Source organism: Calonectris borealis, chromosome 1 (genome assembly GCF_964195595.1).
Source record: "Calonectris borealis chromosome 1, bCalBor7.hap1.2, whole genome shotgun sequence".
In the NCBI taxonomy this organism is placed as follows: domain Eukaryota; kingdom Metazoa; phylum Chordata; class Aves; order Procellariiformes; family Procellariidae; genus Calonectris; species Calonectris borealis.
Window position 1 is genome coordinate 1,552,692 of NC_134312.1, and position 14,068 is coordinate 1,566,759.

At 44.0% G+C, this 14,068-nt stretch overlaps 2 protein-coding genes and 1 long non-coding RNA gene across 9 annotated transcripts in view; 2 read left to right on the forward strand and 1 right to left on the reverse strand.

Annotated features, from left to right (window-relative positions):
• Window positions 1-3,172, forward strand: part of STRIP2 (striatin interacting protein 2) — a 24,562-nt gene extending 21,390 nt beyond the window's left edge. The window contains exon 21 of the mRNA XM_075141554.1: window positions 1,219-3,172. Coding sequence (XP_074997655.1) covers window positions 1,219-1,469 — 251 coding nt within the window. The 3' untranslated portion in view covers window positions 1,470-3,172. The remainder of the gene's footprint in view (window positions 1-1,218) is intronic.
• LOC142078734 (uncharacterized) overlaps window positions 1-8,155 on the reverse strand; it is a 15,107-nt gene extending 6,952 nt beyond the window's left edge. Inside the window, exons 1-3 of the long non-coding RNA XR_012672336.1 lie at window positions 8,110-8,155; window positions 7,735-7,849; window positions 3,281-3,375 (exon numbers count right to left, since the gene is read on the reverse strand). This is a non-coding gene — a long non-coding RNA (uncharacterized LOC142078734). The remainder of the gene's footprint in view (window positions 1-3,280; window positions 3,376-7,734; window positions 7,850-8,109) is intronic.
• SMKR1 (small lysine rich protein 1) lies at window positions 4,117-13,506 on the forward strand. Of its 7 annotated transcripts, none has more exons than XR_012672334.1 (4): window positions 9,721-9,918; window positions 10,435-10,487; window positions 12,105-12,316; window positions 13,033-13,117. XR_012672334.1 is itself a non-coding variant. In XM_075141714.1 (3 exons), exons 2-3 carry the CDS (start codon window positions 10,485-10,487, stop codon window positions 13,234-13,236), a joined length of 207 nt encoding a protein of 68 aa, XP_074997815.1. In that variant the 5' UTR covers window positions 4,117-4,181; window positions 10,435-10,484; the 3' UTR covers window positions 13,237-13,506. The 7 variants fall into 7 exon arrangements, 5 of the variants coding, with proteins under 5 accessions (XP_074997815.1, XP_074997831.1, XP_074997825.1 ...); XR_012672335.1 differs by lacking the exon at window positions 9,721-9,918 and adding an exon at window positions 9,927-10,023; XM_075141714.1 differs by lacking the exons at window positions 9,721-9,918; window positions 12,105-12,316 and adding an exon at window positions 4,117-4,181 and having other exon boundaries at window positions 13,033-13,506.
• The last annotated feature ends 562 nt before the right edge of the window (window positions 13,507-14,068 follow it).

The following is a 14,068-nucleotide window of genomic DNA, read 5'->3' on the forward strand; positions in this document are numbered from 1 at the left end:
GACTTGCTATTTTTAATTTCACTTTGGGGTTAGTGGAGTTCCCCCCAAAACCAAAGAGCAGGAAAACTGGGGACTTCCTTTCTTTTATGGGGATTTCTATCCTGTTGCTACCTTTCTCAGCATGCTGATTGTTCCCTGTGGGATTGAATACAGCAGCACTTTATGCTACTAATGGGATACTGCTACGGGATACTGCCTTAGCCTTGGGTGACTTAGGAGAAGACTACCTACATCACCTGCCCTGGAGCAAGGGTTTGCCATAACAACTGAATTTACATGGCAATAGTGAGAATAACGCAATTTTAAGACAGATGCAAAGGACAAATTGTGGTGTGTGTCCCAATTCCCCCAAAAGAGTTAATCAGCAACATAATGCAACACTCGATTGCACAATTCACTACTTAGCAGAGACTGCATCTTGACCTGGACAGTTTTCCAGGGAAGCGCTTGGCTTTCAGAGACATGATCTGGAACGGTTTTTCCTGGAGTGTTTATTTTTATCTTTGTATATCTGGGTTGATACTCAGCTCATACCTTTCCCTCCCTTAAGCACCGCTGAGCTTTGCCAGTGAATTTACTGAACCTTTATAGAATCATAGAATCATTAAGGTTGGAAAAGACCAATGAACGGAGCGAATGACTATTTTCTATAGATTTAAAGCTCATAAAGACAACTTTCAAAATATTCTTTTTTTCATTTACATGTTTACATAATATTACATGTTTAAAATATCATGGTTATTACAGCCAGTTATTAGATTTTCAACATCATTCATGGTTAAATTTGTCCAACTTTTAAAAAAACTTTTGTTTTCAGTAGCTCACAATAAGCTCGCCAGGTTTTAGCTATATGCATTAAATCTTGATCTCTGCTTCAGACATCTGTGGAGATTTTCAGTAAAAGCTCCTTTCTGGGAGCTTGGTAATTATAGAGTCCTTTAAGCACACTACAGAGCAGAAATAATGGCATTTCTATAAGAATTTTTCTGACTCTGCTTAATTTACAAGTTATTTTAACATATTTCATTTAAATACCTTAAATCAAAATGTATACATAATGGGAATTGATTAGGAATAATAATTAGGAATAACTGTCTGGCTAATACTCTGGTCAATTCAGGCCTGTGGTTGCTGTAAAATCTTTATCCTTTCTTTTGCCCAAACCTTATCAGTTATTTTTTTCCACAATACTTTGGTCTTGTTTCTTCTTCAATGTAGATATCGATGCCAGACCATGGGATTTCCAGGCTGAAGAATGCACCCTGAGAGCCAACATTGAAGCCTTCAACAGCCGGAGATACGACAAACCTCAAGACTCAGAGTTTGCGCCCGTGGACAACTGCCTGCAGAGCGTGCTGGGACAGCGGCTGGAGCTCCCCGAGGACTTCCACTACTCCTACGAACTCTGGCTGGAGCGGGAGGTGTTTTCCCAGCCCATTCGCTGGGAGGAGCTGCTGCACTACCAGTGAGAGCGACACCTCCACCTGCCCCCACTCCCACCTCAGTAAGGACTCAAGGTGCTACAGGCTGAGGAAAGGAAGATTATTTTGGACCTGGGTGTTCCTAAGCTGGAAAAAAAATTACAATCTTTCCAAAGAGACCAAGCCTCTTTGTATCTACCCAGACACCCCCAAGTATGCAACTGCCATCTTTTTGGAGGTCATCGCTTTCCTGTGACTTCTTGGGAGACCATACAGTATCAACGGACCTGCTCAGAGGCCATGGACCAGGTTCCAGTGTCACGCTAGTGGCATTGTCAGGAGTGAGCTTATCTGGTCTTTAGACACCAGTGTACGAGAGCTCAGAGTCCAGGTCTGCCTCTTAGCTTGCTTCACGCATGTAAGTTTGATGTAAGAGTATCTCAGCTGTGAAAGGTTTTCATCCCTCCCGAATGCCCCATGCTGTGCCTAATTTGTTTTCATTTATTCTGTCTGATAACGTGCTTCAAAACTCTACTGCCATGAACAAGCTGCCCTGCTTCCCTAATGAAGCTGAAAATAAGAAATACGTGGCACTGTCTGTGACAGTCTCAAGCAGAGGCAACAGGTTGACTTGGCCAAAGGAGAAGACATTACCCCTTGTCCCTGGGCTGGCATTGCTGCTGCTGGGATTACACAACCCGACTTACAGAGGCTTGCTTCCACAACGGACAATTTTTGCATCATTCACCAAGGATAATAATCTATTACCTTTTCACCGCTCCACTTGCCTCCACCACTCCGTTCACTTACCATTTGTATTAGAGTAAAATGATCGGTAAGCTCTGCAGTGTTTAGAGCTGTAGAGACTGATTGCCACATTTCTCTCTACCTGATTGTTTTTGAAGGATAATTACTGCAACATTAGGTTTCCAGATAGCTTTCTTCATTGCTCTTTAGCCCTTCTAACCCTGGAGGAGACAGTAACTGCCACATTAAATAAACTAATTTTTTACACAGATTTTTGGTTATTGGGAGGTTATGTTTGTGCCAAGTCTTAAAGCAGGGAGAAAAAGTGCTTTGGGTAACAACGTACTGCCACCATATGAGGAAAAAGCAGACACTGTTGTCCTTAGCTTTCAGAATGAATAGCATATTGAGCTGTAAACTTTGTATAAGGTCCATGCAAACGCTACACTTGGGTAAAGCTGCGTTGCATGAGGATGGCAGCTGAAGGTAGGCTGGAAACCCTTGTGTCTGGTTGGAGCTGTGGAATGAATCTCAGCCCTTGGTACCGTGTAGGGGTGACAGTCCCTTCTCCTTGGCCAACGGCCCTGCCTGAGGGCTGCACTGAAAAGGCAGACTGGCTTCACGGTACTTTCTTAAGTATTATGACAGAGCCTGCAAACTGCAATCTTTCTCTACAAAGCTTATTAGTCCAGCACAGGGAATCCTGGATCTAACCTCCCCCTGGCCATGAAACCAGGAGTTCGGCTTTTGTCAAAGCAGCATGTGTTAATATAGGGCAGGCAAGCACTTAGGCCATACTGTTATCGATATATCAAGCACACAAGTGATAAAACCACAAGTATTTGTTACGACAGGATTCGTGCTTATTGCTGTGAAATTAAATGAGAATGTTTCCTTAATGTGGTTTGTAAAAGGTGTTCTTCAAAGAAATAGTATTAGTAAACCCACTCACCTTTTTAAATATGCTTTTGTTCAAAATAAACCAGAGTAACTTTTAAAGCCCATACATTTACTTGAGCTTTTTCCTTCCTGCGCCTTAATTTAAATGCTTCCTTTGCTGTTTTTCTTTTAAAGGTCAAAAACATCCCCCACAAACCAACCTGTAAACTCACCTCTGACCCCTGCCCATCTCCACTATCTCTCTGCTGAGGAAAGCCCTTCTGTCTGACATACGTTGCATATTCTATTCTGATGTATCTGTAGAAATCTAAAAAAGAAAAACAGAATTATGGGCTGTAGATGTCTTCACAGTGTTTGCGATTTTCCTATCAAACGTGCAATTCCTCCCTCAGGCCAGGGCCTGGGCATTTAGCTGTACCTCTGCATGGTATCACGTAGCCTGACGCAAGGGACACCTCTCCAGCACTGGTTTGGTTTCTGTTTTTTCCTTCCTTCACTTGGTGACCCCACACTGAAACAGTCTGGAGTGGTTTTTTTTCTGGTTAACATATTACACCCCTTGCTTTATGATTCCTCCAGTATTCTCTGTTTTAGAGTGATTTAGAAAAAAATCTAATTCCCCAACAACTAAGTGTGCATGTAAAGGAAGTACTATCAATGCATCCAAATCCTTTTAGTCTTTAATAAACTACGATCATAAAGGTAAGTGTTTCTTCAAGTGGCCAACGGAATGAATGAATTATTAAAGAATCAGAAACTCAGAAAAGCCCTGGGTATTTGGCTCAAAACTTCCCCCCCCCCCAGCTGTCTCTTTGCCATAAAGTTTATGTTGAAAAAAATAACCAGTACCTATACAATGTACCTTTTTCTACATTCTATATTTAAATTGTGCTTCATGTAAGGTTTCCACGGCTTTTCAGTGCCTTCTATTTTTACTGAGGTAGAGAATAGCAATACAAATTCTTACCTGAACGTCTGTGTGGTAAAGGATGGTATAAACTGTTATCTTTGAATACTATTTATTTCCACCACCACAAGTTATACTTCCTAGAGATATGCCTCTATACAGAAAGAACCTCAAGAACCTCTGTGTAAAAGAGTAACTACGGAAAGGTACACCTTTTCACTTAAATATTTGTGTCTAATCCCAAATTTATCACAAAGACTGTATTTCTATTGAGATGTGCCATGTTTAGTGAGGGTATCTTCTGGAAAGCCAGAAAATGTGGGTTTCAATTCATGCTGATAAAAACTGCTGGCCTCACTATAGACTGCACACCGCTCTGCAGAGCAGCTGTGGGGCTGAAATGCCAGTTTAACAGGAATAGAGGGAACCTCTATTTTAATAAGTTTATTCCACTTACAAACAGATGCGGGTAACTCAAACAATGTAATGCTTTAAAGACTTTCCCTCGAGGTGTTTGAGCAGTATATTAACTGAGGCCCTTCTCGAAAACTCCCTTACTAGTACTTCGGACAGTCCCAGATGCTAATTCTCTGGCAGTACTAGAAAAGACTCCATCCTGCTATTGCACTTCTCAAACTGCAAACAGGTAGCAGTTTAAAACGTCTTTGCTCCACAGTGAGGATTTTCTTCTCCTTAAAAAAGCTCAAAAGAGCTAGGAGGCAGCAATTACAGAATAATAATTTTGATGCATAGCAAGAAAGTTTCAGAACAAAGTTTCGGATGGTTTCTGTACAGCTGAAGGAACCACATCTGTTATCTTACCCCAAACATGACTGTTGATTCCAGGAATGCTCGCGTGTTCTCAGTTTCTGTTGTAAATAATATATGAAGAGCTTTTCTTTTTTTTTAGCCTACAGGTGGTTGCTGAAAGCTTTGCTGTCCATAAGCAATTTTCTTCAGTACCTCAGAACAGATTCTTCTATTTTTATCCTTGTTTTCTAGGCATATGAAGCACATGCAATTACACTATTAGTTTCTCAGTCCTCTATAAGCAACTTTCAAACTGGTTAGCTAATTTCATGCAAATTTGAGTGAAGGATAAAAGGCCTCAAAGATATTAAGTTCCTTTTAGAGCTGTGAAAGTTGGCAGTTAACTCCCCAAGCAAGGCAAAGACAGGGGGAGTTCAGCCTTGATCCATTCGGTCTGGCAGAAAGCAGCGGGACAGTTAGCGCCCGTATGATGGCTGGTGGATCTGCGTCTGCCTGGCAGATGCCGGGGCCAGTCTGCAGCTGCCTCGTGCACTGGGGTTGGGGGAAAGAGGAACTCTGTTCTGCAGGACATGGGGAAGGCTCATGGTTAGTGCTGGGAAAAGACAAGGGGGAGGCAGGCTGAGCTGCAGAGCGCTGCAGGGAAAGGATGCGAATCTGTGTGATGCTGGCTTTCATTAATTCCACGGCTCATGGAACAACTTGTTAAAAAAAGATATTATCAATTTGTTGGAGTAAGGAACATAAGACGTTATGTTTCCCCACACACACTCTTCTCAGTAGTCATTCGATTCTCAATTTGGACGTGGTCCCCTGGCTGTGCATGTACATTTTCTTCTCTCGCTGTGAAAAAGACCTAATATCCCTCCTTTCTTTTATGTGAATATTTCCATAAAAATAATGATACTGAGATGTCCTGGCCTGACAGCTGCCACAGCTAAAGCACTCTTTATTTAACCAGTTGTAACTACAGCAGTGACTTTATGAGGCCAGGTTTATTATACTCTTAGTTTGCAGAAACTTCCCTTAATTATTTATCAAAAGTCTTGCATGTGTAAACAGTAGCTTGTTTTGTAGCCAGGTCCAAGCATCTTTACAAAATACAACAGTTGACTGCACAGGCTAACTTTTGTCTCCTCGATCTAATATTTCAGACACGCTTGTCACTACTGTTACTTCTTTTTAGCCTCAATAGTAAGTATAATGTGGTCTCTTGCCAGTTTTTTTTGCTAAAAGGAGATAATGAGTATAATTATGATTGCTTCTTTTATGCCATGTGGTTTGTTAGTAAAAATTACACAAAATAATTTTTCCCTAAACACAGCAAAAATAAATTTTTTTTCATTATTTCTTTCATTATGCATCCCAAGACTCATTCAAAAGAGTTTTACTTAGAAAAATCTGCAGACCTTCTTTCCAAGCTACACTACCGAGCCTTTCCCTATCCTCTCTGGTTCTTTTGCTTCTTCCGCTGTCTTTTTGGCTCCTTCTGATCAGGTACCAGGATTCCTCTGAGATTTTCCTCAGCAGTGAATGTTCTTCTGGCAGGGCTATTTTAATCTCAAATAGCTAACTGATTCAGTTGCCCGTGGCCTCTTAGAGACAGAAAAGGGAGAGAAACGAGCAGCACAAGGAAGAATGGGAGCTGCTTTAGTAAACTTAGCCACTGAAAACAAGACTCAAACCACAGACATGCCTAGGACAACCAAAGACCAAGGCCCTGCACCTTTTCAAACGGCAATGAACCTCCTCACTCTACAATTCATTTTCTATGCTGCCCTGACAAGCTTGGTCTATGAGACAGGGTAACAGTATCCCTCGTTTGCCTTCACTGCTAAATACAAAGAAGTTCAGCTGCTCCATCATTTAGTCCGAGTAGGAGAGATAACATGCTCATTAGCCTCAGTGAAGCTTGATACTCCCCACTGATCAGAAAGCAATTCCCTCTGAATAGCACATTCTCCTGGATCCCACTCATGGCAACAGAGAACAGTCAAGAGAGCAAAAAGGCTGGTATTTTCTAGAGAAAATACGATAAGTAAAAGAATCCATGATAAGAAAAAGAATCTAAGATGTATGTTTTCTACACTGAATGTCTTATCGCTTGTTCTTGAAAACATGTAACACATCCAGATTACAACAGAGAAGTTTTTTCCACTGGATTGAGAAAGGACTGCATCATATTCACAGTAACGGCATTCAGCTGGTCAGGCACTCAAACACATTGCTTTGGAAAGATAAAAAGGTGTTTTCCATTAACTCAATCCCTTTCTGCTCAAGGCAAATAAGTCTAATGGTTCCCACTCCATGTTTCAAAATTGCTTTTCAAAACATCCTCCTCAGCAGCATCTCGCTCTCCGCTGACACCCACGCTCAGCCACGATGTCGGGTGATGACCCAGCTGATATTATTTCCAAAGTTTCCTGCTCTCGTTTCTCCATCCAAAATGCATTCCTGGCTCAACTTTCCCTCTTGATAAAAGAGATAATCATTAGACCTCTATTTTGCCAAGGAGTGCCTTTGCTCTTTGCTTTCTCTATTCTTGAGCTCCTCCTCTAGTCATCACCTGGTGCATTTTGCTGTTGCACTCATTCCTGTCATTTAGCCGTCTTTTGATATCTAATCTACATGCAGTGATAATTATTTTCCTTCAAACGTTTCCTCCTGACCACCTTCTTCCCTTCTTTCACCAATGCCTTTATTTCTCTTCATGTTTTATTGGGCTCTTGTTTTCTTTGTTGTTCTCTTCTTTTGTTCTCATTTCTAGGCGTTCTTCTGATCATTCTTCATTAAACCGCATTTTACTCTACTCAGTCACTGGTCTGGCTCATTCTCTACACCCACTTCTATTTTCATGCTGAAATCCTGTCCCTGCAAACAATTCCACCACTACAGAGTTGTTCTGTCCCCCTTCAGTACTTGTACGTTCATAGCCAAATATGTTCACTCTTCTATCAGTATTAAAAAAGCTCCTTTACAGAGTCCACATACCTTCTAACCACCGCATCACTTCACAACGTCCAAAGCAACGGGTGAATGCTTGTTAATCATTATAATTCCATGAGATGGAAATCTGTATTTGTGATAAACCCAATAATCTCTGTAGCTGCCAGGAAGAGAGGGAAAGATGGTTGGGTATTTTTGTGAATCAGATTTACAATCCCCTACCCACAGTCCCTTCCAATGTTGATTTATTTAAATGTCTGTACACAACAGACTGTACAGACAGTACAAACTTCATACCAGGGAAGAAAACAAAGGCTGGACAGCTGTTATGTCCAATAAGCAAATTAAAAAGTAAAGGCATCTCTATTCCCAAAAGTGCTTTTTAAAAAAAGAAGTTACATGTTGGTCTTCAGTACTTACCATTGTATTAAAATGAAGAGCCCTTCTGATATTTGAAACTTATTTTACAGCCTCCAGCTCCCAAAATTAAGAGTATTCTTGTTTTTGTTAAAATTAATCACTCTGAAACAAAGCTGTCTTCCTACGGCTTCATGTCCCACTGCCCTGAAATACGGCTCTGTCCTCCCCACTGCAATGACAGCACATGCCCCTGCCAAACAGCCCAGAGACGGGCTGAGCTGGGTTAACATTTCCTCAACAGAGACATTAATAGTGTCTCTCTCCCACACCCTGTGCAGCTGATGATGTTCATGAAATGTGTAGAGAATTCATGTATTTGAACTCTTACCTCTGGGTCAATATTGGTTGGAATCACCCAACTGGCTCAGAAGGTATTGCAGACGGGCTGATGGGCAACAGGTGTGCCAGTGCAAGCCCCGTTTCCTTAGGAAATCTCACTAAAATCAAAAACCCTCCAAGCTCCTACCTGTCAAGATTTGGAAGATGAGCTTTAAAATATGATAAAGTGCATCCTATGGGCTTAGGTACCAGAGAGCAGATTGAGAGAGGTTAATGTTTGAGATAAAAATAAATCCATGATCTAGGCAGACTCATTGATGTGTTGGGGTTTGGCAATAGTGTAATTATGAGCTATTTTTTTCTATGAGGCGATTCAGCTCCTACTGATATTTTTCACTTGTGCTTTTTGATTTTTAGCACTTTGCAAGTGAAAGCCTGGTGCTGAGGGATGCAGAAGAGACAGCTGTCTCCCATCCTTTCTCCAAAGTGTAAAAAAAAGGGTATTTACAAGCATTAGTACCCTGGCTGTGAAAAAACTGTTGGCTAAAAAAGATGTGGGGCATTGAAATGAACCCTTCAGCTGCCTGCTCCTCCCTCCGACCCCTCAACCTCCATCACTTTCCTGGGTCTCAGACCTCAGCTTAACTTTCACCACTGTATGGGAATTTCTTGAAAACATCCAAACTCTATTATGCATAGTTTTTGGTGCCTGCTGTGTGAAACTGTGGCTCTCAAAGGAGCCAAAAGCAGAGGTTGTTTTTAAAAATGTTTCTGCGGCAAAGGACTCTGACTCAGCTGGTGAAATGAAGAGACACCCCCCCGCCCCCGCCATTGTCACACCACAGTATCAGAGCGGATGAAGGCGTTGGCTGCACCTCCCCCCGCAGGGCCAGCAAGCCGAGGCACAACATCTCCCAATCCGAGGCTTTTTGCCCACAAAAACGTGAATTTTAACTTAATAGTCTACCAAACGCCAATCTTTCCCATAATCTTTGAAAAGCAACTTCCTTCCCTCCTCCTCTCAGCTGTAAGTTGTTGTGGTACTTTTTTTCCCTCCCTATGCCCTTTCGCTGGTACTTTTCGCTGTGGGTGGGGTAAGGCCGCTTTGTGCTTTGTTTCTCGCCCGGCTCTCTCCGAGCACGGGGGGCGGGACAGCGGCGGCGGCGGCTCCCCTCAGCCCCGGAAAAGCTTTTCCCGCCCTTTTCCTGAGGCGGCAGTTGCGACTGTCAGTGGCCGCCCCCGCCCCTCCCTGCTTTCCCGCCTTCCATTGCGCATGCGTGGGCTGGGGAGACGGGGGTTGGGTGCCATGACAACGCGGCGCGGGAGGTAAACCAGGGGAGGCCGTGCCCGGCGGCGGCGGCGGCCGTGACGGGAGGTTACGACCGGGACCGGGACCCGGACCCGGACCCCGACCCCTTCAGCGCTCGGGGCCCGCCGCAGGCAGAGCGGGGGCTCCGGTGGGCTGCGTATAAGCGTTGTGTTTTTATTTCTGGAGCGTTGTGTCTCTGCGGGACAGGCGCCTCTCACCCGGTGAGGGGGGAAGGCTGTGGAGAACTCGTTGTCTTTTCACGCGGGGGGTGTGGGGGAAGCTCTCCACAGCTTCGTTTCTTCAGCCCGTGCTGTGGAGACAGGGAGGTAAGGTCCTGCCTGTGCTACACGGGGTCTCCTGCAGGCAGGGATGGGGTCGGTGGGTGAGGTGAGTATGGAGCAGTCCGGCAGCGCTGCCGTGAGCTCAGGGCTCAGCAAGTGCCTTTTCCAGGTTGCTGGCACCGAGTTGAGGTTCAGGCTCTCCTTTTTTCCCTGTCTAGTCTTGCATTGTTAGAGGAAAATCTCAAGGGCTTTGCTGAAAAGCTCAGAGTCCTGGAATCTGGCGGTTAGTAGATAACTTCACAGGTGATTCTCTGCAAATAAATGCTTTTAGGTATGGCACACCTCAACCTATTTTTGCAAGGGCCTAACTTTAACTATTTTTTTCTTTTTCCTCTTTAACGCTGAAGTTTAGTGCTTTGCATAGCGTGTAATCCACTGTGTGATTGTGTGTTGCAGGGTCCATCTTCAAGGCTTGGAGTACCTCTGCTCAGTAAAAGGATATAGCCATGGTAATACAGGTTTGATTCTTCTGAAGAGTATTGATACCACTTTTTAAGGAAATTGAGTTAATATCCAAAAGGTTCCTTCCCAAGGCTGCAGGACATAAACCGACCTGCCCAAGTTCACTTTGTGTGAAAGCATGCACCTGATTCTGATTTTTAGCTTTTCTTGTTGTTCTTGGCTACAGGCTGTAAAATTTTGCACACATCCTATAAAGCCTCAAATCTTATTGCTTGTGGGTGAATGAAAATGCTGCACAAACATGGATTACCCAGTACTTTTGAAGAGTGTTCAGGTGTCACGCTGGGCTGTAGTTTAAAAACTCACAAGAGATCAGGGTAGGAGATCTGATCTGCGCGAGTCCTGTCTGTACACGCGGAAAAAGAACTGCACTCTGTTAAGCATCACATGTCCTTTGGTTGCCTGATAAATCCGTAAGAAATCCTGGGGTTGTCAGCTGGTGTGCCAGGCGTTGGCTCTGGCACTGCTGTATGTGCACATACATGCACAAGGTGTTACTTCTGACAGCATTTGCGATGCTGTGCTGTAGCTTGTTAGCTTCCCACGCTCCAGGAACCCCTGCTCTAGGCGGTGCTCAAATGTGTGAGCTGACTGCAGCTTACCAATGCCCCATTTCATGAGAGACAGGAAACAGAAGACGAGACAGTTGCTGACAACGATTGAGATCATATAAAGCGTGGAGGTCACAGGTATCCGCTGCAGAGGGACAGCAGGAACAGTGAGGCTGCTCCAGGCAAAAGGCATTCCCTAGTTCTCACTGCAGACTTAGACAACAGTTTGCCCTTACCTGTAAGCACCTTTTTTATTTTGAAAGATCAGCTACAGGTCAAATTCTGACCAGGAACCTAACTGTGGTCACAAAATCCACCAGTGACCCTGCTGGGAGCGTGTAAACAGGAAGTGTGATTCAGGTGACTGGCTGAAAAATCTGACATAAGCATCTACTCTGTGAAGTGTGCACATTCCAGCACATGAAGTATTCAACAAATTCTATTCAATTAAGGTCTGCAAAAAAGGCTTGTTGCCTTCTCTAATATATGCCTGAGTTCAGGTAGTTTGCAGTCTGCATGACTGAAGGTTTAGGGAACAATCTGCCATCAGCTGCAGCTTGCACTCTGTATTTTCTGTCTTTTTTTGCTTCTGTGGATAGTGGTTCTGTGTGTTTTATGTAGAACTCTTGACTTCCCCCCCCCCTCCCCCCCCCCCCTTAAATATTCCTTCACATTGTGGTCTTGGCTGATTCTGAAGATTGTAGCCCTGACTGTGTTCTTGTACCTCAGAGCACAAATGTTTGTCTCTTTTGCATTTAACAGTACTGAGCTGTAAAGGGACTCTTTAGAATTGATACCAGGAAGAATATGCTACGTTTACTGCCTTCCCCTGGTTTATGCCCAACTGATACATGTGGCCTTCTGGCTGTATCTGTGCTAATTCTTTCTAATGAAGTGCTTAGATCCGCTTAATTACAGTGTGCAAAACCAGGCAAATAACAGAAATAGATGGGCAGATGCATAAAGTGACTTGGTGTGTACTGAAAGTGCTCTTGGCATCAGACCAGAGATCAAATACTTTCAGTTACTCGATGTGTAAATACTCCTGTTCAGCCTTTTCTGGGACTAGCTATCGCTCCATCCTCGACATTCCTGGGATACTGCCCACCTTCTGGCTCCGTGTTGCCATCACCATTTTCCTGCCTACACAGCAGCAATGAGAGATCCCTCCAGGTCCCTGACCCGGTTTCTGTTGCTCACTACCTGGAGGCAGCATCTTCCACGCAGACACGCTCGGGGCTTGTTGTGAGGAGTGGCCAGGATGGGTGAGAAAACAATCCAGGGAGTGAATCAGACTCTGGCAAATCCCTCTTGGAGGCAAGAGGCTGGGTGTTCAGGCACAAGCGCTAATCAGCTGGAGTTAACAGTAGTATTTTTTTTGGCCTGCTCTAGGGCTTGAGTGAGTCTTGGCAACACCTCCTTCCTACATACAGAATGGCAGAGCTGCTGCTTTGATTTGTGTTACTGCTAATGGTAGAAGAGCAACTGTATCGCAGAGCCTTGAAAAGGCCACAGCTGTAGAAAGGAGACCTGCTTTTCTAGTTTATGATCCAGAGTCACAAGTAGACACACAGTAGTGGATGAACACACAACATAGGCTTAGTTTATTCTAGGATTGTATCATAATGCATTAATTAAAAAATCAATTGAAAAGAATATATGATTTCCGTTGTGCACAAACCTTTTTTAGCCAGGGAGAAGCACAGGGGAACAGTAGTTAGCTCTCTCTGATGACTTTAAGGATTCTTACAGCCTATAGAGCAAATATGGATTTGGTTAAAGTGTATTAATGCTTGTGAGTATATAAAATCACCACAAAGTACAGGAGTCTGTGGTGAGAGGCTCTGAGCTAATACTGCGAGCCAGGACTAAGATGCAATGAAACAGCTGTTCTGGTATGTCTTGGGATCCTCTACCCAGAAGTGAGACCCTGAAGACGCAGGACTAACTGAGTGCTTTTGTGGTCATTTTCTCTCTGCAGGCAGTTAAAAGTAGCAAACCCAAGCGTGGCAAAGGCAAAAGCTCCAAAAAGAAAGCAAAGAAGGTGGTGAAGGAAGTGGATATCCTCAGCCCAGCTGCCATGCTCAATGCCTACTACATCTGCCACAATGCCGCCGCCTGCCTGGAGTTTCGGGGCTTTCCCTGGCCTGGCGCCCCCAAAAAGAAGGGGAAGAAAGGAAAGTAACCAGGTGGCTGGAAAGCAAAGGACTCAGTGAAAACCAGGCTCCCTAGTGTAGAGGAGACTTTTTTGTGGATTAGACTCGTACTGACCTCTCCAGTGGTTAGCTCAAGTATTTTGCCATAGTCACTGTTGTGTCCATACAAAGATAGTCTTATTATAGCTTAAGCATAGAGTGGCAAGTGGTAAGTGACACTATGCCATTGTAATTTCAGCTGTGGCCCTTCGCCCTCCGGTTCTGTGTGGAATAAAGCATTGCGCCTCAGCCGTCTGAAAGGTTTGTAGTGGGGTGTGCTTTACCCATACCACTGCCGTTCTTTTAGGGATGGGACGTGCTCCCCAATAGTGTTGGTGTACCTCCAGGTCGTTTAACCATGCTGGTGGAAACTTGAGTTCAGAAAGTGGATAATATGGTAAGATTGACAGTGTTAAGTATGATTTCTCTAATATCAGCTTATCTGTGTGAGAGTCGCCCTGTGTTCCCTCTCTGGGTCAACAGAGCCATGCGATGCCATCTGCGTATCTGGGTGATTCACCTTGTTCTAAAGGAAATAGCTACAGATAAGCACTACTTGAAGCTCCAGCGAATGTACCACCAGCTCTCCTTTGGCTGTAGTGAAAATCTGGAGATCTAGCTTAGATGTTGCCAGTGATGCTGTGTTACACAGTTAGAGGTGATGATGAACCCCCCCTCACCAGGTCTCCTCTTACAGTAATCGGTCTTAGTCCGAACATCCTGGCTACAGACCACAAGCTTTGTGTTACGGTTCAGAGTTGTTTCACTCCATTTCCTCCATGTGTTTAACGCAGCCCTTGGTAAATTGTGAAGCAGCGTGTC